Here is a 22,712-nt window from a genome sequence, read left to right as displayed (position 1 = left end):
CTTCTCCGGTAAGATCTAAACCTTGCAAAACAGATCTAAGTAACTAATATAAATGGCTTGAAAGGATTACTGAGGAAATTGCTTAGTAAATTTTGTGACTGTCCAGCCTCAGTGTTGTTCAGAATATAAAATGATCTATTATGTAAAGTTATTTTGTGAAATAAATTTAACACTTTGATCAGATATGAAGTTCTCTTGCCTTTAATGTGTGTCAAAGGTGAAAAACTATAAGTATAAGGAACTAGGTCAGGAAATAATTTTGAGTAATATTTTACAGAGAAGAAATATTGCCAATTCTTGATTGTACCAGATTTCTGAGCCTTGTAACATCTACGCCTTTTTGTGATAAATGAATGACCCTTATATGTGAGATTTAGGGCCACAGTGTATACTTATAATTGAAGTAATTCTATAGCAGCGTACTAGTCAGCCTTCTTGTCACTGGGACACAATACCGGACAGCCACAGCTTAACTGAGAAGTTTCTTTGGTTCAGTTTCCAGAGAGTATAGTCCATAGTCAGCTAACTCTAAGGTAGAAATGGTATAATAGACGGGCATGGTAGAAAAAAAGTATTTACCCAGTGAGAAAGCAGTAACAGAAGGGAGGCACCAGGGGTAATAATATTAGCTTTCCCAGTCATACCCCCATGACCATCCTCGTTTTTACCCAGCCCACAGCACTTTGACCTATGGACTGAACTGTTCTGCTGAGTGTAGCACTCCAATAATCAATGACCTTTTAATCTCCCCCTGCCTCCCCCTTCTCATAAGACGTGGGGGCCATTTTAGACATAAATCATAAGATGCAGCATATGTTTGATATGGTGTCACATTGATTTTGCATTATCAATTTGAATTCTACAGTTTACTCCCTTTTATGTTCCATCCTTGAATATCCTGTTCACAGAGCGTATACTCAGAAGAATGTCAGTAAGTCATAATATAGAAACAGATCCTAAGCGTGTACACACGTCTCAACGTAGAGGTTACTGTTACTACACACACAGTTGTGAGAAAGGTAGCACATTAACAGAAAAAAATTGACTTTGTTTTATTTTTATACCCCCAAGTTTCTGACCCAATGATGTTCATAGTTTATCGTATAGTGATGGAGTATAGAGTATATGGGGTTTTTGAAAATATAACCTTGTCTGTAGTCAGGTGGTGTAGTACATGCACACTGGCAATCTCAGCACTCCGGAGGCTTAGGCAGGTAGATTACCATGGGTTTGAGGTCAGCCTGAATGACATAGGGAGACCCTGTTTGGGGGAGCAGGGACTAAAACCTGAATCAACTGTAAATAAAGTATTACATTGAAAAAATTATTTTTCTGACAAAAATAAAGCAAATGAACTGGTGAAATGTAGTTAAGAATACACTGGTAGCAATGTACAGTTGGTATAAGAGTCATAGGATATCATATAAATTGGATTCTGTGCACATCATATATAGTAAGTTAGAAGTACTGATTTTTAAGACCAGCTTTTTGTAAAAATAACAGAAAATTTCTAGAAATTACTGTACCTTACTGATTAGTTTTCTGCATATAATAGAAAAAATCCATGTAATTTTGTTACAAGTATTTGAATATTTCTCATCAGATTTATTTAGAAAAAATAAAGATTTAATTAATATACTATTAAAGTTCTGTGATACTTAATATTAGTATATTTAATAAATACACTATTTAAGTTCTGTGAAAAAAGTGTGGTCTTTTTCATTTTACTAAAGTCTAATTTGTTTGTTTTAACAGAATTCTCCCAATCCTTGGTTACATCAACCCACCCCTGTGACCTCAACAGATGGTATTGGATTACTTAGTCACATTCCTGTCAGACCTTCCAGTGCAGAACCACATCGACCTCTTAAAATTACAGCACATTCCAGTCCTCCATTAACGAAAACTTTAGTAGATCACCATAAAGAGTAAGTTTATTCATGCCTTTAAACTTAAAACACCTTGTTTTTGACAGTTTCTGTTAATTTAGCAGTTGTGTAAAACCACTTTGTGGTACTTTTTTTGTATTGATGTATTTTAATTTACTTTATTAGAGTACATGCAAAGATGTATTTTAATAAAAAGAAAGATACAGCATATAAAGTATCTTTGTATTTTATGAGAAAGGGTAATTACAGAAACCTGTCTCTTTACAGAGAATTGGAAAAGAAAGTTTTTATGGAACCATTACGATCTATTGCATCCACAGCAGCAAAACATGACCTGAATCTAAATAGGTCACAGACTGGAAAAGACTGTCACTTGCATAGGCATTTTGTGGATCCAGGCTTAAATCAATTGCAGAGACCATCCCAAGAAACTGGAGAGAGACTGAACAAATACAAGGAAGAACACCGTCGAATTCTTCAAGAAAGTATTGATGTTGCTCCCTTTACAACTAAAATCAAGGGGCATGAGAGTGAGAGAGAGAATTACTCCAGAGTGGCATCATCATCTTCCAGCCCTAAAAGCCATATTATCAAACAAGATAAAGATGTGGAACGCTCAGTGTCAGAGCTTTATAAAATGAAGCATGCAGTGCCTCCAAGTTTGCCACAGAGTAATTATTTCACTACATTGTCCAATAGTGTAGTCAATGAACCACCAAGATCATATCCATCCAAAGAGGTTTCAAATGTTTATACTGAAAAGCAGAGTAACTCTCTTGTAACTAATCCTCAAACGCTGACTTCATATATGTCGTCTCTGTCAAAACCTCCACCTTTGATAAAACATCAACCGGAAAATGAAAGTTTAGTCAACAAAACACCAGACCATCTTCCACATCAGATTGCATCTCACTCAGTAACAACTTTCAGAAATGACTGTAGGAGTCCTACCCATTTAACAGTTTCTTCTACAAATACACTCCGCAGTATGCCTGCTTTACATAGAGCACCAGTTTTTCACCCACCAATCCATCACAGTTTGGAAAGAAAGGAAAGCAGCTATAGTAGTCTTTCCCCTCCAACTTTAACTCCAGTAATGCCAGTAAATGCTGGTGGGAAGGTTCAAGAATCACAGAAACCTCCAACTCTAATTCCTGAACCTAAAGACTCTCAGGCAAATTTTAAGAGTTCTTCTGAACAGAGTTTGACAGAGATGTGGAGGTCTGCTAATAACCTCAGCAAAGAAAAAGCTGAATGGCATGTGGAGAAAAGCAGTGGAAAGTCACAGGCAGGTGTGGCATCTGTCATTGTACGTCCACCTACTAGTACAAAAATTGATAGCATGACAGCAATGCAGTTAGCTTCCAAAGATCGAGTTAGTGAAAGATCTTCAGCTGGGACACATAAAACAGACTGCCACAAACCTGTAGAAGCTGGAGAGCCTGTAAGAATCATTTTACCAAATGTGAATTCAGACAGTGCTCACATAAAATCTGAAAAAAACTTTGAGACTGTTGGTCTGGGCAGCGTTCCAACTTCAGTCATGTCTGTTGTAAATACAGTATGTAATACCAAAACAGATGTATACACATCTGCTGTTACTACCAATAGTGTTCCTAGCTGGAGTGGTTCAGAAATAATTTATTCTTTATCAAATACCATTTTGGCCTCTACATCCTTAGAATGTATCTCTTCAAAAAATGCTAGTCAGTCAGTGGCTCAAACACAAGAATCCAAGGTCAGCACCATGGTTCCAGTTACTGTTGCCAGTAGTAAGACAGGAAGTGCTATTGTTCAGTCCAGCTCAGGCTTCTCAGGCACATCTGATTTTATCCATTTAAAAAAGCACAAAGCAGCATTGGCTGCAGCTCAGTATAAAAGTAGTAATGTCAGTGAGACTGAATTTAGTGCTGGGAAAAATCATACAGCACCAGCCTCTCTTCCCCTGGATAGCACTGTAGTCTGTAGTACAGTTAACAAAACAAGCTCTGTTGGAAATGGACAAGTGTCCCAGATAAGTCAACCAAACTACCATACTAAACTGAAAAAGGCCTGGCTTACTAGACACTCAGAAGAAGATAAAAATACTAATAAAATTGAAAATTCAGGGAATTCTGTATCAGAAATTATTAAGCCATGTTCTGTCAACTTGATAGCCTCTACATCCAATGATATACAAAGCAGTGTAGATAGTAAAATTGTTGATAAATATGTAAAGGACGATAAAATCAATAGGAGAAAAGCCAAAAGAACTTATGAATCAGGCTCTGACAGTGGAGACTCGGATGAAAGTGAAAGTAAGTCAGAGCAAAGGACTAAAAGACAGCCTAAGCCAACTTACAAAAAGAAGCAAAATGACTTACAGAAAAGAAAAGGTGAAGCAGAGGAAGATGTGAAACCCAATGGAATTCTCAGCAGGAGTGCCAAAGAAAAAAGTAAACTAAAGTTACAGAGCAGCAGCAGTAGTGGTAAGTTAATAATTTTTATCTCGGGTAAGATGGGCTAATATTATAGAAGTAATAGAGTGGTTCTGAAAAGAAATGTTAGTTGAAAGATCTGTTGTCTTTATTTGCATGCATAGTTTTACAAATATACTCATTGGCCTTGTTCATGCATTTCACAAGTGACTTCTAAGAGGAAGCCAAAATGCTTAACCTTGGTTTTTAAGAAACTTGTAGAAATACGTATATTTTACCTAGGAGTCACCAGTACTGTTTTTAACTGAGTATGCTATTTAGGAGTTATTCATAATTTAGACCACTTCAAAAATTGTTAAAATGCAGTTATGGATATTACATCAAAAATGGATTCCTTGGGCTGGGGATTTAGCTCAGCGGCATAAGGACCTGCCTTGCAAGCAGGCAGTTGTGGTTCGAACCCCAGTACCGATAAAAATTTTTAAAAAGACGTGTCTCAAAAATGGATTCCTTAGACTCACTAAGATAATTTAACTAGAACAAGATTAACAATGGGTAGAAGTTTTTCTAAAAGTGAGTTTTGTGGGTTTTATGTTTATTTCTGGATTTAGGAACTGCCATTATAAGTAAAATCTTTAAAACTATTAAAATTACATTTCCTTGTGACCACAACTGGATACAGTAAGTGATACTTGTCATTAATATTTACTATAAACTATTCTGTCTTTACTCTAGAAGTAGTTTTTCTCTGCTTATTTCTTTGTAGGTATGATGCACAGTGCAGAAAGCACCTAACAGTTTCATTATATTCATACATCCATCCACATAGAATATATATCTATGTTAAGGTGGATGTTCAAGAAATACTTTTACAAGCCCTTGGATACTTGAAGGCTCTTATTTGTGTGTGCCTTTTCACAGAATGAGGTTTTCCCACATCACATGCCTGTTTGGAAACCAGAGACAAAGTGAAGGAAAGAAAAACAGGAGGATGGAGTCATAGAAAAGGCAGTCAGAAAGTGAAAGAACAAAGGAAAACCCCTTCTACTGACAAACTGAAATGCAAACATAGTCAGAGGACAGAGAGGGAGACTGACAACGAAGGGTGCCTCCACTTACTTGAATACTGGGCTATGTGCAGCATTGCTTTTTCTTGCCTGTTTTCTTAACAATTCCCAATGAATTCATTAGGCTTAGTATGGTCAATGTGTTTCTCTTGTATCTCAGGTAACATTTCCCTTTGGTGATAAGGTATTTAAGTACTTTTATGTTAAACTTTTAATATAGGATCCTGCCAACTTTTAACATTTAGAAAACTAACTCCAGATGAAATAAATATGCTCTTTGCATTTTAAGATCAAATGTTTATAGTTTTATGAGTCCTCTAAAACAATGACTATATGAAGACCTTCTTTCCTTCTCTACCCCAAGTTATGATGCTTAGTCACATCTCCCCTACTTAGTAACTATCGTTTAGTTTCAGAAAGCCTTTTTGTTTTAACGTTTTTCCCTGTTTGTTGAAGTATAAATTAACACTAAGTAATTACTAAATGCCATATATTGATTTTCGGCAAAGTTGACTTATTTTTATTTCGGGCTATTTAGAAAAGTTCAACAGAGTTTTCATAAGATTTCTAAAGCTGAGTATGTAAAAATAAGACCTTGCCATTGTCATCAAACATGGTTAGTTTAAGAGAAGTTAGACGTACACTGAGAGGATGTAATAAAATTCCATACACGATTATACATGGATATAGTTTTATGCGCTCATAAACATATGCTGTGTTACTTAGTGCATTTTATAGCAAGATGAGGCAGATTTTACTTTAGTGTTTTGGAATGTTTTGATATCTGCTGTCTTGTTTTTAATTTGAAAGTTAAATTTTTATAACTAATCTTTCGTTAATTTATTTTATGTCCTGATACTGCCCATCAAATTGAAATTTATAAGGCTTGTGATACACAAAACTAGGGAGTTAAATATAGTTGATTCCCACATCTCTGGAAATACTTTTTAAGAAGACAAGAGATATCAGAGATCACAGGTTTCTTACATATATTTGTCTTACTTTCCTCCCACCTAGTTTCCTGTTGCTATAACATCTATTTGTGGATTTGCTAATAGAGAGCTATATTTGAAAAGATTCTTACTGTATAAAGGAAATACTGGTACTGAAATTCATAAAAGAAGTCATCTGTGTCCTAATCTAGAGGCAAACATTCTAATCTCAAAAACTCTTCATTTGAATGTCTTTGTAATTCATTTGTTGTTTTAAAAAAAATTTCAAAGGACCTAGGGTATGGCTCAGCAGCACACTGCCTGTGGGGCAAGCATGAGTCCTGAGTTCAATCCCTGGTATCAATAAAAAAAAATTTTAAAAATTCAGAAGTGCCTATGTGTGTCACATAATTAAAATTTGCTTTGAAAAATCTATTTTTCTTAATATAGTACTATTTAAATTGTTCACAGTGGTATGCAACTCCATTCTCAGAACCGTTGTTCTCTGACATTAAAAAATTATTGGTTAAAGTTATTTCCTTGTCAAAAATAGAAGCACATTACATATTTAACTTACTGTAGTGTAATAAAATAAAGGCTTGGAAGAAAGCATACCAACTAAAAATGTATCAGCACTGTAAGATCTGATTTTCTAAAAGCTGACATTTTTTGTGTGCGGTCCATAGGAAACAAAATCTGTCTTATACACAGTGTAAGAAATAAACATTTTACTCCACCTTTTGGAAATCTTCTTATCCAGCGACAGAATGAATACATACATGAGTGTGTCTGTGATGGATTGAACCAAATAAATCACTTCTTGCCCTAGAACAGACAGAAAAATGAAAAAATAGCAAAGAATCAATCAGCATCTTAGCTTAATAATTGGACCCAGTTTTAATTGAGCAACCCTCTAATCTCATTCTATAATTTAAAAACAGTTCTTCCTATCCATTATGGGTGACTTTTCTATAATTATATTTCCTATAATTCTTAGTACTGTCAATAGTGGAAGCTATGGATATGAATTCTACAAGTTTTTCCTGGAAAGTATCTGATCTCAAGAGAATAGTACTTGCTAGGCTCAGAGTGGAGTTAGGACATAGTTGATTCTTTCAACATAACAAGAAGAACAGTCTGTGTAAACCTGATGTCTATTGTATAACTTGGGCAGGATAGAATTTGAGTCAACAAATAATGCTGGTCCCAACATAGCCTTCTCTTAAATGAATATGTTTTTAAACTTTTATGGACAGAATTTAACTTACATGTATTTCCCCAGTCTTAAGAATTCCTCCTGCTCTATAAACGATTAATTACTTGAACCATTATTCTTATTCTTATTCTTATAAAGTTCAAGTTTCTGAAAATCAGGGAGCCATATGATATACAGTATTGTAAATTAGTTTTTGCCCCTACAAAATATTAGACTTTATAGTGTATTTGAAGGTTTTGTTGTTGTTGTTTGTTTGTCCCCTCTTTGTACTCCTTTGATACCTTCCCACACCAATGCTGTTATGAATAGGGTCTTGTTGCTTTACCTAGGCTTGCCCTAAACTCCTATGCCCAGACTCTCTTGCTTCAGCTGCCTGAAAGTAGCTAGAGTAACTACAGGCATATGCCACTGACTGCAGCTCAGTGATTTTGAAAACACTTTCATCAATAAAGGTAGCCTAATTTTGTTTTACTTTCTTCAAACCCCTATTCTTTTCTGATAGATACTACTGCCATGAATTTGTTGATATCAAATAGAGGCTACTGTAATATGAGAAAGATAATTTTTGTGTAGGGTTTTACTTTTAGTTACAGATACATGAATGATCCTCATGTTTGCATACATGAGACTATTACATATAAGAATATTTGATGCATAAAGAGTTCAGTCAGCTGGAAAATATATTCAGTTAATGCATTTCCAGTATACTAACAGAAAAGTCATCTGATTCATCTGGTAAGTAAAACTGATTAACAACTAAGACCCATGGCTGTTACAGACTTTTTAGTTACAAATCATAAGTGGAATGCTGACATATTTGCTTCTTTTCAATAGTCTTCCTGTATTGTCACAGTTGAATTTGAATTTCATCTCAAGGGAGTGTACTTTTATAAAACCATAATCTTGCTAAAAATTCCCTACTGATTTTGCAGCTGGCATCCCTCGATCAGTATTAAAAGACTGGCGAAAAGTCAAGAAGCTGAAGCAAACTGGGGAATCCTTCTTACAGGATGACTCCTGCTGTGAGATAGGGCCTAACTTACAGAAGTGCAGAGAATGTAGACTGATTCGCAGTAAAAAAGGAGAAGAACCAACTCACTCACCAGTGTTTTGTAGATTTTACTACTTTAGACGGTAAGTGAAAATAATGAAGTTGAGGGGGAAAACACGGAGTACTGGAAATTATACCCACTTAACTTTTTGCTATGCCAATGAATTTTGAGTTTCCATGTTTGTGATATATTACAAAATAACACTAAATTTTTTGTTCTAAATTTTAACAATAACTGTTGAACTTATGTACATACTGACATTGTTACTCATAAACATAAACTAAATATTTCTAGCTGAAAGATAAGAATTACAAGATGACAAGGAAGATTTGTGAGTACAGCTTTCACAGTAAAATACATTGTGATAAAATATGAAACAATTTACAGTTGTTGACCTTTATACTAATTCAATGTTAATATTACTAAATACTTCAAAAATTTATGAATAGCCTTGTAAGAGTTCTACTAAAGAGAAGGTAATGTAACTAATAGAGACAAGTTAAATATCTTACCTTCTGGAATTAATCATTCCTGGTTTTCTGAACAGTATCTCTGTCCCTGAGTTCCTGTGTGACTTTGAGTAGTACAAGTAAGCCTGTGACTTATAGACATATCTATTTACTGAGATAAAATGGTACACAAGGCTCTTAGTATGGTACAATTCTCTTATGAAATGCTGTGTTGTTATCTTTATTTTCGTAACTTCTGTTTATTCCTACGGTGTTAGGTGACAGTAGTAATAAGCATACTGTATTGGTGACCCATTAGAGAGACTGAAACATATACTATACACTGTACTGGTAGAAAAAAGAATGTTCAAATTTTTCTTTGTCTTCTAGTTCTTACAGCCAACAGATCCCAAAAAGCAGATGACTTTAGGAAATAGTTATGTGAAGTAGTATACATGAGAGTAAGAGAAAAAGTAGATTTGAAAGGATGAGAAAATCAAGGAAAAGTTAAATGTTCAGGAAAACATAATAACAAAGGCCAGGTGTGGTGGTGCATACTTGTAATCCCAGCACTTGGAAGGCAGAGGCAGGGGATTGCTACAAGTGTAAGGCCAGCTTGGCGTATATAGTGAGTTCAAGTCTAGCTTGGGCTACATCGTGAGAACCTGTCTCAAAAAACAAAAGACTGAAATAAGGTGATCGGATAAAATGGAATATTTGGTTTAAAAAGGGTAAGATAATACAAGTATTAAGAATAGGCGTTAAATGTGCTGTTGATATGCATGAGATTTATTTAAACTGATTAACAAGGCATTGGTGAAGGTTTATTGTATTTTCCTTTTAAATTCTATGTATGTGTTTATGTTACAAATTTAATCTTACATAGTGCCTAATGCTTTTATGTTTTAATGTTTCAGGTTGTCATTTAGTAAAAATGGAGTGGTCCGAATAGATGGTTTCTCTTCTCCTGACCAGTATGATGATGAAGCTATGAGTTTGTGGACACATGAGAGTTACGAAGAGGATGAATTAGACATAGACACTTCTAAATATATCTTGGAAATAATAGGTGATAAGTTCTGTCAGTTAGTAACATCTGAAAAAACAGCCTTGTCCTGGGTGAAAAAGGATGGTAAGGAAGTTAAATATAATACACTATGCAGATCATTTTAAGAATTTCTGTTTAAATCATTTCTATCTAATCTGTAGCTATCCCAAATCTTATCTATATTCATTGGGTTTTTTAATTACTATCATAGTGCTTTGTATTTTCCTCACAGTCTTTCAAAGGACTATCATAGTCCTTTGTATTTTCCTTGGTTACATGCTCATTCCTTTTGAAATTGAATAGATAAACCATTTATAAAATTATAATGACATTTTCCTATTTCTGCCATAATAAAATTATTTTGGATGCAAAATTGTGAAGTTTTATCATTTGTCATATTAAGTATATAATACATCCTGTTTAATTGAATCTCAACTTTAGTCCTTGTTTTGTGTGTCACTTTTGACAGGTAACCTCTCTGAATATCAAGTCTGTGAATTGAAAAATTTAGCTATTTAACAGATTTGTTTACTTAGATGTAAAGCACTTACATATTTGCATACATGTAATGCACTTAACCTACATACCTAACAATAGATGCTATAAATGTTTTTTACTTTTTGTTCTCTGAATTCGGTAGTCTTCCTGAGACATAAGGCAATACCTAAAAGTAATTTTGCTTGCATAACTGAAGAGAGAGCTGCTATTTTACTAGCATCTGGCTAAGGAAGTTCCTGGATATCAGTTAACATCCCACAGTGCAAAAGTCAAATCCTCACAAAAGAAAATTGTTCATTCTGAAAATCAGAAGTGCTAAGGTTGAGAAACCCTGTCTCAGATAGAAGCCACTTTTAGTTTTCTTTTAGAATTATTTCTGTGTCTTGTAAAAATGAATATTGATCATATCAAGAAATCTGCTATTTATCTTTAGTTGATAGGAACTTTAAATTATTAGCGTGCATGTCAAGCGTATAGTGCACACCTAGAATCTCAGCTATTTGGAAGGCTGAGGCAGAAGGATTAAAAATTTGATCCTACTTGATAATTCTCAGTACTACAGCACCCCACCCCCCACTTACACAAGTAAATCTCGGGATGTACCTAAGTGGTAGAGCACTTAAGCAGGGTGTGTAACAGTCTGGGTTCGGTCTCTATATTTAAAAAAATAAAACACTTTTACTTTTATATTTTTTTATGACTGTATTCCAGCCAAAAGTATATAGGAGCCAACTTGCCTTTTAACTTTTACCTACTCTATGTTTCAGCCAAAATTGCATGGAAAAGAGCTGTGAGAGGAGTTCGGGAGATGTGTGATGCCTGTGAAGCAACATTATTTAACATTCATTGGGTATGCCAAAAATGTGGATTTGTGGTCTGTTTGGATTGTTACAAGGCAAAGGAGAGGAAGAGTTCAAGAGGTTAGTTTATTACATAGGATAACAGAAATTGCAATTTTCTATATTTTTTTTAAATTTTAAAGAGGAAAAAAACAAGAAAAATAAAAAAATAAAATCAACCAAAATAAACCAGTACAAGTGACACAGGAGATCCAAACCTTTTGAAATCAACAATAGTTACCACAGTGCCTTTGTTATCTTCAAAATAGCTCCAGATACCACCTTCGGACATAATAAAAATCAAACAGAACAAGATAGAATAGAAACAAAATCAAAACAGTGACTGCAATAAAGAACCTTAAAACAAGCCAGTAGTAAATAGATAATGGCTTCCATAATATGTCTTGCTATCTTTCAAAGAATTGCTCATGTCATCAGATTTAACATAAACAAAACAAAAGAGTAAACCCCCACCCAAAAGATAAAACAATGGGAATGATATTGTTTCTGGGTGAGAAGAGTCCTCCTCCATGTAACTCATGGTTCTCTCCCTCTGCAGTCAGCAAATTGCACTGACTTGGGGGCTTGGGTCTGCCCCTCTGCAAGCTGGCAGCAGCCCACACATGGCACTGGAATCTCCATCCATGGGGCTTGGTTCTCTCCCTCTGCAGTCTGTGAATAGCCTATTTCTTTTCTTTAGAATCATTGATTTATAAAATGTTTTTCTTCTAGCTCAATTATAATTAATATTTCATTAAGGAGGCTTTGTAAAGTTTATTTTTAAAAAGAATAAACTGGGTGTACCAACTCATACCTGAAGTCCCAGTACACATAAGAAGCTGAGGCAGACGCCCAACGAGGTGGTGCCTGTAATCCCAGCACTCAGGGAGTCTGAGGACGATGTTTAAGTTTGAGACAGCCTGACCTCCAGAGTGAGCTCAAGGCCAGCCTGAAATATATAGCAGCACCCCTTCTCTGCCCCCTGCAATAAAGCTCAGTTTTACAGAATTAAACTGCATCTATAACTTAATTAATGAGTATATGCACCTTCTCTCATTATCAGGCAAGTAGTTCCTTAATGTAGAACAAACTCAGTCAGGTTAGAGATTGTTACTTTCAGATTCCAATTCATAGGCATGTGAAGTCCTTTTAGAATTTGTTGCAGTTATTAATGTAAGTCACAGTTGAATGCTTTGTGTGAATTTTTTTTTTTTTTAAATACTGGTAGATAAAGTTTAAATAAAAATAAATATGCTGCCACTAATACTATTTATTCTCTAGATGTTAGGGAATAAAGAACTCTTTGTGTTTGAAAACAAAGTTTGCAACAGTTTGCCATTTCTAGGCAAATGAAATTGTCAAAAATAGTGTTTTGCTTATTAAAACATCTGGGAATGCTACACACGTTAGTGCCAGGCATGGTGCTATCCACCTATAATTCTAGTTCTCAAGAGCCTGAGTTAGGAGGGATACCATGAGTTTAAGATCAGCCTGAACTGTGTGTGAGACCTTGTGTCCAAAAACCATACATAGATATATACATAAATGAAAGAACTTAAAGCATCAAAACTTATACAAAAGATTTAGTCAGCAGATGTGATATTTACATACCTGTAATCATAGCTAGTCAGAAAGCTAAGGGATGAGGACCACAAGCTCAAGGTCAGCCTGGCCTACTTTTTAAGACTCTGAAACTCTGTCTCAAAAAATGAAAAGGGCAGCTTAGTGTGGCAGCATATACCTGTAATCACAGTACATGAGGGACTGAAGAAGAATTGCAGGTTTGAGGCCATTTCAGAATGCATAGTGACTTCAAGAGCAGCCTGAAATGAATAATATAGTGGAACCTTACCAAAAAATGGGTGTTCCAGGTGTTAAGGGTAAGCTAGGTATATAGCAAAAGTATGAGGTGTTAGAAGTGGCTGCTTAGCCAGGAAGGTAGTTCAGTGATCAAGTACTTGCCTAGAATGCACTAGGCCCTGAGTTCAGTCCCCAGTACTTCCACAAAATTTTTTAAAACATAAAGTGGCTGCCTAACACTGGTTTCAAGTTTTGATCTGATAAGGTTCTGATAAGGATTAGGATTGTTAAAAGAATTAGAAGTAAGTACTAACCAGTAGACTGTTTATTGTCTTAAAATGGTAAATGTTGATAATTACAGATAGTTTTGTTACAGAGTTACATAGCAAGATATGAATTATTTTGCTATGTCTTTTCCACAGATAGAATTACTAAAGCTTTACCCTCTTTCATTCTTTTATAAATCATGAACTTAGCATTTGGAAGCATGTCTGAGTATCTACGCTAAGTTTTTCTGGGATATACATGTATGTATGAGTAAAATAGAAGCATAAGAAACATATCTTGGCCCCATTAAACATCTTTATTAAAAAGTGTATTTGTTGGGATACATCGGGTTAATAGAAATAACTGCCTTTGTGTGTATGGGTGTGTGTGCATGTGCACGGACGCGCACACACACCCACCCACACACATACACATACCAGGGATAGAACTCACAACTTCATGCTTGCCATGCAGGTACTGTGCCACTGAGGTATGTTCCCTGCCCATTACCTGCATTCTCATAAAATTTCCTTACATATGACATGCATTTTATATCTAGTTTTCCTGGCCCTCCCACCCCGATTTTTTTCTCTCTGTTTTTTTGATTTGTTTTTTAAAAAAGGTCTTGGGGCTGGGGATTTAGCTCAGTGGCTTGTAAGCACCTGCTTTGCAAGTGTGGGGTCGTGAGTTCGATCCCTGGTACCGATTTAAAAAAAAAAAAAGACAAGGTCTTGCTTTGTAGTTTAGACCTCCTTTAGTGTCCTGAGTGCTGGGATTACAGGCATGCACCACCACCCCCGGTTCATGTACTCTACTTTGCTGTGTTATATGCATATATGAAAACTGCTATGAGCCATTTTTTTTTCATAAAGTGAAGTATTCATAATAAACTTGGAGTGTGTTGCTATTGATTTTCAAAGTACTGTGAGTGTGGAAAATTTGGTCTTTGTTAGTAACTCTTTGAATCTTTTAAGTACAAACTGTGCCTTGAGTTATTTTCTCTGTTATCTAGATTCCTTGTTTTAGTGTTACATAATGAAGTAAAATTCACATTGATTAGTCTATTACAGCTTTATGTAGTAGTGATTAACATAAGTGTCTAAAATATGAACAGGAAACATTTATGAATGAGAAAACTCAAAGATTCTGAAGATAACCAGTTTTAAACTAGTTTTAAATTTTTAAAGCCTTTCATAAAAGCAATCAATCTTGTTTTTTGTACTGCATTTATTGAGCTTTGTGATAGTGTTTGAAAAATTTTATAGTAACATATGAAGTAGCTGTGTCATTAAATCTATAAAGAAGATTCTGAAGATCACGATACTGAATATTTTTGCCCTGTGTTGAGTGCCCCATTCTGTACCTTAACTGTTTACAACCTGGTACTGTTGCTTAAAAACAACAGTAGCAATTAGAATACTAATTTTATGGCACCATTTTTTTTTCACATGTTCGTGACAGTTCTTTCAAACAAAAGGGAAAGTGAGGTAGCACTATCCTGAAACTCATGTCATTATAAATGTTCTAACATCAGCCACAAACCGTGATTGACATATAAACTAACTGGAAGGTTAAAACATCACTACAAAGAAATTGGAGAGAATTAAGAAAATCAGTAAATTTAGATCACTATTAGTGATAAGGAGTAATTATTTTAGAAAAGGGCCATCATTATGTCCATTTTATATCACATAAATGTATGCATAAGGAATTGAGTTGTCTGTTACTTAGGAATTGATTTGTCTGTTACTTTTGAAGAACCAAACATTCGAAGCCTTTCATTGTCATTTTACGTAATTGCTAAGCTCCTTATGTACAACTGTAAATTCTATAGTTGGAAAACCATGAGTAACATAAGACAAAATACATTATCTTACAGATAAAGAATTGTATGCTTGGATGAAGTGTGTGAAAGGACAACCTCATGATCACAAACATTTAATGCCAACTCAAATTATACCTGGTTCTGGTGGGTACAAATATACATAATTTAATTAATACAGTAGCTCTTGATTGTTTCAAATTTAAAGCGCCTGAAGAAGTAACTAGGTGTATAATGAAATGGAGAAGTAAAGTTTAATATTGAACTATCTTGCTCTAAGTTATTGAAAGTCATTTATGTGATACAGCTAAGAAGATGGGTCCAGCCTCAGTGATCAAGGACCATAGAAAAACCATTTTAGAAGAGATAGTGAAATGAAAATGCCTTTGGATTTACAGTGAATGCTTTTAGAAACCTAAACAACAGAGATAAGAAAAGAAGTAAATCATTAAATTAGTTGGGTAGTCACTTCTAGCATTTAGAAGAGTTAGTATAAAGAAAAAAGAGAAGAAAATAAGGCTACAAAAACTCCAATGTGACTAAACTATAAGAATTGTAAAAAACAAATGTTGTATAGACTTTTCATTAGCTACCATTTTATTTTGTAGTGTTGACAGATCTTCTGGATGCCATGCACATTCTTAGGGAAAAATACGGTATTGAATCCCATTGTCATTGTACTAACAAACAGAACTTACAAGTTGGAAATTTTTCTGCAATGAATGGTGTATCTCAAGTGAGTAAAGATCCCTATTCAAATAAAATGCATAGTTACGTTAAATTTCATTTGATATTTGAAATGCATTGTAGAGCTTGTTTTTTGTGTGTAAGTTGTACTTTTTGTCTGTCGAAATTTCCTATAACTACTTTTTAACTCCCAATAATTAAAGAAATAGTGCTTAAAAATTCACTTGTTTTGCCCTTTAGGTTTTACAGAATGTTCTTAATCACAGTAATAAAATTTCTCTGTGCATGCCTGAGTCTCAGCAGCAAAATACCCCTCAGAAGTCTGAAAGTAATGGTAACAGCAGTCCAGGGAGTGATGTAAGCACAGATAACAAGTTAACTCCTCCAGAATCCCAGTCACCACTGCACTGGTTAGCAGATCTTGCAGAGCAGAAGGCAAGAGAGGAAAAAAAAGGTAAATGTAACCAGTTAACTAAGTGTGTATTAGTATAAACTGATACTGTATTTGCACATCACTACTAAATAATTTATTTTGACCTCTTCCTTAAAGTAAGGCATAGGTTCAATAAAAAAAGGTTTCCTAAGATTATGTAAAAATTAATTACAGAATGATTTGTTGATGAGCTTGATTATCAATAAAAATACCAAAGAACTAGATTTCTAACATCAAATATTTTCTGTTTACCTTAGCTATAGAATCTTGTTTTATCAAAGGTACAAACTGTCTATATGCTTAAGATATTCAGAAAGTGTTTTCATTTTTAAACTGACTCCAACTCATCCTCCAGTTTGTCTTCAGGTGAATAAATCTAGGTTTTTTCTTCACTGTAAAATGCTAAAATGCATGGTGCCATTAAGATATTGTGAAATATTGTATTTCAGAAAATAAAGAGTTTGCCTTTGAAAAACAACTTGAAGAGAGAGAGCAAGATGACTCTGATTTTCCAAATGACAGAACATCTCCTGTGTCTCAGAATAATGAACAAGGTTCAACTTTACGGGATTTACTGACTACAACAGCTGGCAAGCTACGAGTGGGCTCTACAGATGCTGGCATCGCCTTTGCACCAGTATATTCAATGGGAGCCCCGGTGAGCAAGATGGCAGATTTATGTTTTCTATGTGGTTTTCTGCAGTGCTAGGATTGAACCCAGGGAGTCATGCATGCTAGACAAGTGCCTTACCATTGAGCATTACTTTAAATCACTTCGTTTTTAATTTGACCCTTAAATTTAGGTGATTTAAGGACTCTGTGGTTGGCTGTTAACTAGTTGATAAAACAGGTTCAGATTAAATCAAATGTTCCATATGGCTAACCATGTTCTTATTTGCATTTGTCTTTAAAACTGGAATTTTCCAATTTTTTCTCCAGTTAAGAGTGGAGGAATGGGTTCTTTGAGAGAAAGAAAGTCTGTAAATACTTCTTCACAGTCTGCAAATTTTATGTTTTGATGAGGAAACAAAACCATGTAGAGGCAAATTTTACTTAAGATATTAAGATTAGTTCGATATAGTGCTTTATACCTATAATTCCAGCACTGGAGATAGAGGCAGGAGGATTGTTACAAATTCAAGACCAACCAGGGGCTGCATAGGATCAGCCTGAACTATATACATGGAATGTAAGATCCTGTCTCAGGGGGAGGGGAAAAAAAACTTAGATCAAAGTTACTAATTGTGTATAAATGATAAGATAATTGCCTGATTAAATAAAAACTTAAAAATAACTGGAGGAAGTTGGGGCTGGTGGTGCATACCTCTAATCCCAACACTTGGGAGCTGGTCAAGAGGATTGCATGAGTTCAAGGCCTGCCAAAACTACATAATGAGATCCTGTGTCCAAACCCTCTCACTGTCCCTTGGGATATGTCTCCCCAAGATATATTTAGGTATATATTCAAAAATTCCACCCACCTATACCCTCTGCCTCAGGCCTAAAACTGTGAAAATCATGTTTTAACTTTGCAGACTTGGTAGTTTTTTATGCTACCAAGCTTCTTACCCCATCAGGAAAAATTGAGGAACTAGGGAATCATATATAACTATATGTTCTTGAATATGCAGGAATTTTGTCTTGGTTTCTGTTTTGTTTTTGTTTTCTAGTTAAAGATATTTTTCTCCAAAATGTAAATTTTTTCCTAGAAGTTTATATTTTTCCTCTATTATAACAGAGTGGCAAAAGTGGACGAACGATGCCTAACATTCTTGATGACATAATTGCTTCAGTTGTTGAAAACAAAATTCCACCAAATAAAACCTCCAAGATGAGTATAAAATCAGAGTTTAAAGAAGATCCTAATGAGAACAGAAAATCTATGAATGACAGTAATAATTTGTACAGTGATATACCACATTCTTGGATCTGTGAGAAACATATTTTATGGCTTAAGGATTATAAAAATAGTAATAATTGGAAACTTTTCAAAGAGTGTTGGAAACAGGGACTGGTGAGTATTTGTAAGTTAATTAAATATGGTATTTGTTTCTTGTAGCTGATAATTAAATTTAAAAAGTGGTTCCTTTTGGGATATAGAAATAACGGAGAGAAACAGTTCTGAACACAGTTGAGGAACATGAAAATATCGAAAGGATCATCTGAATGATTATTGCTGAGTTCCTGTTTTTTTAGTGGCCAGCTTAATATAAATTAATGCAAAAGCACTAATTTGACAAGTGTTTTTGATCTCTCAGTGAACAAATACATAGTAAAACATTGTATTTACCAAATTCAGTCCTTCCCTCCTCTTTAATTTCTATTTTAGTTTAAGCAGCACATTCATGTTTATACCAGGGAATGAAACTGACTTAGTATATGTCTGGTACAAATTCGTGTTCTCTAAAATTCAAGAATGGATTTTAGGAACATCAGAGGTTAAAAACAGAAAACTTATTCAGAGAAAGAAAGCTTCTATCTCAGAGTGAAAGAGAAACAAGGGATCCTGAATGGGTTGTCCAAGATTCTGTATTTTCCAGAGATCATGAGGTGAGGCTCATCTAAAGTGGGGAAAACTGGGGACTGGCAAGGCAGACAGGCATGAGGGGGGTCAAAGCTATGGTCAACAAATAAGTTTAATTGTTCAGGTAAAATTGACCAAATTAGGGACAAATGGAGAGGTGAATAATGTAGCAAGCAAACATTCTTTTTGGGTCAGTTATTCTTCCTATTGGGAGTTGGGATAATGACTCCTAGCTTCTCAAAGTGTTCCATACCTAATCCCTATGGATTATACTTAAGGGTGTGGTTACACTTGTTTTGTCTTCTGTTTTGAAATACGGCTCACAGCATGAGGTGTCTGTCCCCTCCAAGGTCACCAGATATCTTGTCCTTTGTGCTTGCTTCCTTGAGAGCCTAGCCCTGTCTAACTGCCTGTAGTGTTTCTAACTAGCTCAGCTGCCTGTAACAATATCTACTATTAAAATGTCAATTAGTATTAGCATTTTTGGTGAGAGATTGCAGGTTTTGTGGTGATGGTGGTAGTGGTTATTTTGGGGTTTTTGTTTGTTTGGTGGTGGTGGTGGTGGTGGTTTTTTGAGACCAGGTCTCACCGTGTGTAGTTCATACTGATCTTGAATTCATGGCTCTCTCCTGACTCAGACAAATGCTGGATTACAAAATTTTATCACCATACCCAACTTTAGAAGCAGTGTCCTTAAGAGCCAAGTGTGGTGGCTCATGCCTGTAATCCCAGCACTTGGGAAGCTCAGGCAGGAGGACCCTTGTGAGTTCGAGACCAGCCTGGGCTACAAAAGTGAGCTCAATGCCAGCCTAAACTGCATAGAGAGACCCTGTCTCAAAAAGACAAAAAAAAAAAAAAGAAGAAGAAGAAGAAGCATTGTCCTTAAACCGATGAAAAAAGTTGAGGATGTTTTTCCCTTTAATGTTTATTTGTAGAACATGTGTTTATAAAGTAGTTCAATAGATCTTTTTTCCTTCCTGCCTCCCTTTCTTTCTGCGCTATGTATTCAACCCAGGGTCTTTCACATGATCAGCAACTCCAGCCCAATTCATCATATCCTGAATAAGAAGCTCTATTATTTTATTTTTCACAAATAAAAAAACTTTTTTTGTTTGACCGTAGTTCTGATACAGTGTTTGATACACATTGTAGATGAATAAGTAGGTAAAAAATGTTGAAGGAGCTATGTTCCTGGGATAGTTTTTACATCACTAACCCTTTTAAAAATCTGATGAACACTGCTTGGTTTTCTTTTGCCCTCCGCGTCATCACCTTTGCCCCCCACCCCCAATGTACAATATGTTGCATGGGCAGAGATTTAGCCAAATATGTAAGGTTTTTGAGTTCTTTTAAATCCCTGATGCTACAGCTGGGCTGAAATTTAGCGTTTACTTTTGTGTGGGCCATATAGGTACAAAACTCACTTAAATTTTGGTAAACATTAAAATGTTTACTAGACTTTATTGCCTGGGCATGGTAGTGCACATCTGTAATCTCGCCTTTCACGTAACAGGAGGATGGCTGCAAGTTTGAGGCCAGCCAGGGTTACATAGTGAGACCTAGTCTCAAGAAAACAAAAATAAATCAATAGAACTGAGGAATATACCTCAGCAGCACAAGTGCCTGCCTGGCCAAGAACAAGGTCCTAAGTTTGATTGCTGGTTTCCGTCAATCAATACACAAGTAAAAAACTTTATTAAAGGGGATATGGAAAATCAGAAGAGAAAGAGGGAATGGCTAAGCTAGAATACTAGATCAGAAAGGCTAGTCTGAAAGATTCTTCTGGCTTTGACATGCAATTTTGTTAGACAAGGATGGGCTTATACAACAGTATAAAATATTTGAGGTAACTCTGAGATTTGTTTATTTGGAACATATAAGGGTTCATGAAGGAAAAGAAGTGGTTAGGCCCCTTAATGTCATGGTAACAAATTTTAGAGATTAAGAGGGGTTTTGTGTGTTTTTTGAGACAGGTTATTCCTATGTAATGCAGGCTGGTTTTGAACTCTCTTGCAGCCAAGGCTGGTCTGGAGCTCACAAGGATCCTTCTGCCTCAGCTTCCCAAGTGCTGGCAGTACAGGTGTGCCTCACCACGCCCAGCCAAGAGTTGTTTTTTAAAATATTTTAATGCATGGAATTAACCTAGCCCCTTTTTAATTTTTGTTCTGAGAAGTTAGGATCTCATTTGTTGGTTTCTCAAGCCTTAAGAGAATTTGAATTAATGTGATTTTGAAGGAGAGGTTTGCTTTTATAGAATCAGTCATTATGGCTAATGATGCTAGGCCTGGATATTATTTTTACTTACCTTGATTCTTGCAGGACTAATTAAATAAATATGTTTAAAGTACTCAAAATATATGTTATGATTTAATTTCAGTGACTATATAAATTATTCTAAAAGTTTATTATATACTTAAAAGAAAGTAGTTCATGTTCTGTCTCTAAAAATTAGCTGATAACTCCCTCTAAATGTGTTTCTTCTGCCAAGAAAAATTTTTCTTATACCGTTTCAATCTTTCTTGAACATTAGAAGTTAGTGTGAACTTAAATTTGTGTTTCAGAAATAGCACTGCCCTCTACATAATATTGTCTCTTTTCTTTGACAGTATTTCATAAGCATTTTTCCAGGTCAGAAAGGGTTTTTTTTCCCTGTGCTGTTTCCAGCCCAGAGACTTCACATTGAGCTAGGACTTTTTTTTTTTTTTTTTTTTTTAAATAGAACTTTTCTGTGTAACTGAGGCTGCGCTTGTACTTGGGATCCTTTTACCTTAGCACCAGAGTAGCTAGAGGTACAGGCATGAAATGACAGGCATGAGCCAGGTTGGGACTGTTGGGTTGGGTTGGATTGGTTTGGTTTGGCTTTGTTTGGTTTGATTTGTTTCATACAGTTTTGAGACAGAATCTCACTGTGTAGCCAGACTGGCCTGAATTTATAGAGATCTTCCTGTCCCAGTCTCCCAGGTGATGGCATTAAGATGTTGCATCACTGTACCAGTTTAAAACTTCTATTAATAGCTTATTTTATACTCAGAAATTTATTAGGCCTGAGTCTTACATGTTATCCATTTGTTGTGTATATTTAAATCAAATTTTGAAGTTTCCATGTAACTTTTAACTACCATTTATTTATCTGTTTATTCATAAGCCTGCAGTTGTTTCTGGTGTGCATAAGAAAATGAACATTAGCTTGTGGAAGGCGGAATCAATTAGCCTTGATTTTGGAGACCACCAAGCTGATCTCCTGAATTGCAAGGACAGCATTATTTCAAATGCCAATGTTAAGGAATTCTGGGATGGTTTTGAAGAGGTTTCAAGTATGTTGTTTTTTGTTGTCTATTGTTTGCTTAATCATATCCCCAGTTTGCAAGTACAAAATCAGATTTTTAGTCTTTAAAACTCATTTTACCCTGTTATCTGATAATAAAAAAAATGTAACTTGAGCAAAATAGTGGATCCTAATCCTAATTCTAGTACCAGTTTCCTTTGACTATAAAGAAATCATTTAGACTGTTCCCTAATAATGAGGAATGTTTTGCAACTCCCAAAAGTTTTAGAAATTGAGTCATATAACACTTGTAAAATTAAAAAATATATTAATAATCATAAAGAGATTTTTATTTTCAATATAGATTTTTGGACAGTAATTATAAGTGGGCAATATATTCTGTCTGTATACCAAATGAACAACTCTTAATATTTCATAAGTACCTAAGGAATAAAATTCAGTAATATGATTAAATACTGATTGTACAATAATTGAATCATTTATTTG

At 35.1% G+C, this 22,712-nt stretch overlaps 1 protein-coding gene across 7 annotated transcripts in view; it reads left to right on the top strand.

Annotated features, from left to right (window-relative positions):
* The window catches only part of Jmjd1c (jumonji domain containing 1C), a 184,899-nt gene that overhangs the window by 145,972 nt on the left and 16,215 nt on the right, over nucleotides 1–22,712 (top strand). For all 7 annotated transcript variants that reach the window (XM_063239541.1, XM_013156723.2, XM_063239540.1 and 4 more), the window contains 11 exons: nucleotides 1,756–1,928; nucleotides 2,157–4,357; nucleotides 8,454–8,655; nucleotides 9,940–10,154; nucleotides 11,336–11,488; nucleotides 15,354–15,443; nucleotides 15,905–16,032; nucleotides 16,224–16,437; nucleotides 16,866–17,074; nucleotides 18,155–18,430; nucleotides 22,086–22,254. In XM_063239541.1, coding sequence (XP_063095611.1) covers nucleotides 1,756–1,928; nucleotides 2,157–4,357; nucleotides 8,454–8,655; nucleotides 9,940–10,154; nucleotides 11,336–11,488; nucleotides 15,354–15,443; nucleotides 15,905–16,032; nucleotides 16,224–16,437; nucleotides 16,866–17,074; nucleotides 18,155–18,430; nucleotides 22,086–22,254 — 4,030 coding nt within the window. The remainder of the gene's footprint in view (nucleotides 1–1,755; nucleotides 1,929–2,156; nucleotides 4,358–8,453; nucleotides 8,656–9,939; nucleotides 10,155–11,335; nucleotides 11,489–15,353; nucleotides 15,444–15,904; nucleotides 16,033–16,223; nucleotides 16,438–16,865; nucleotides 17,075–18,154; nucleotides 18,431–22,085; nucleotides 22,255–22,712) is intronic.

The sequence above is a fragment of the Cavia porcellus genome, unplaced genomic scaffold (assembly GCF_034190915.1).
Source record: "Cavia porcellus strain 051 isolate PalLab524CR breed Dunkin Hartley unplaced genomic scaffold, mCavPor4.1 scaffold_28, whole genome shotgun sequence".
Taxonomy (NCBI): Eukaryota; Metazoa; Chordata; class Mammalia; order Rodentia; family Caviidae; genus Cavia; species Cavia porcellus.
Note: the sequence above shows the minus strand (reverse complement) of the source record. Positions and strands in the feature narration are given on the sequence as shown.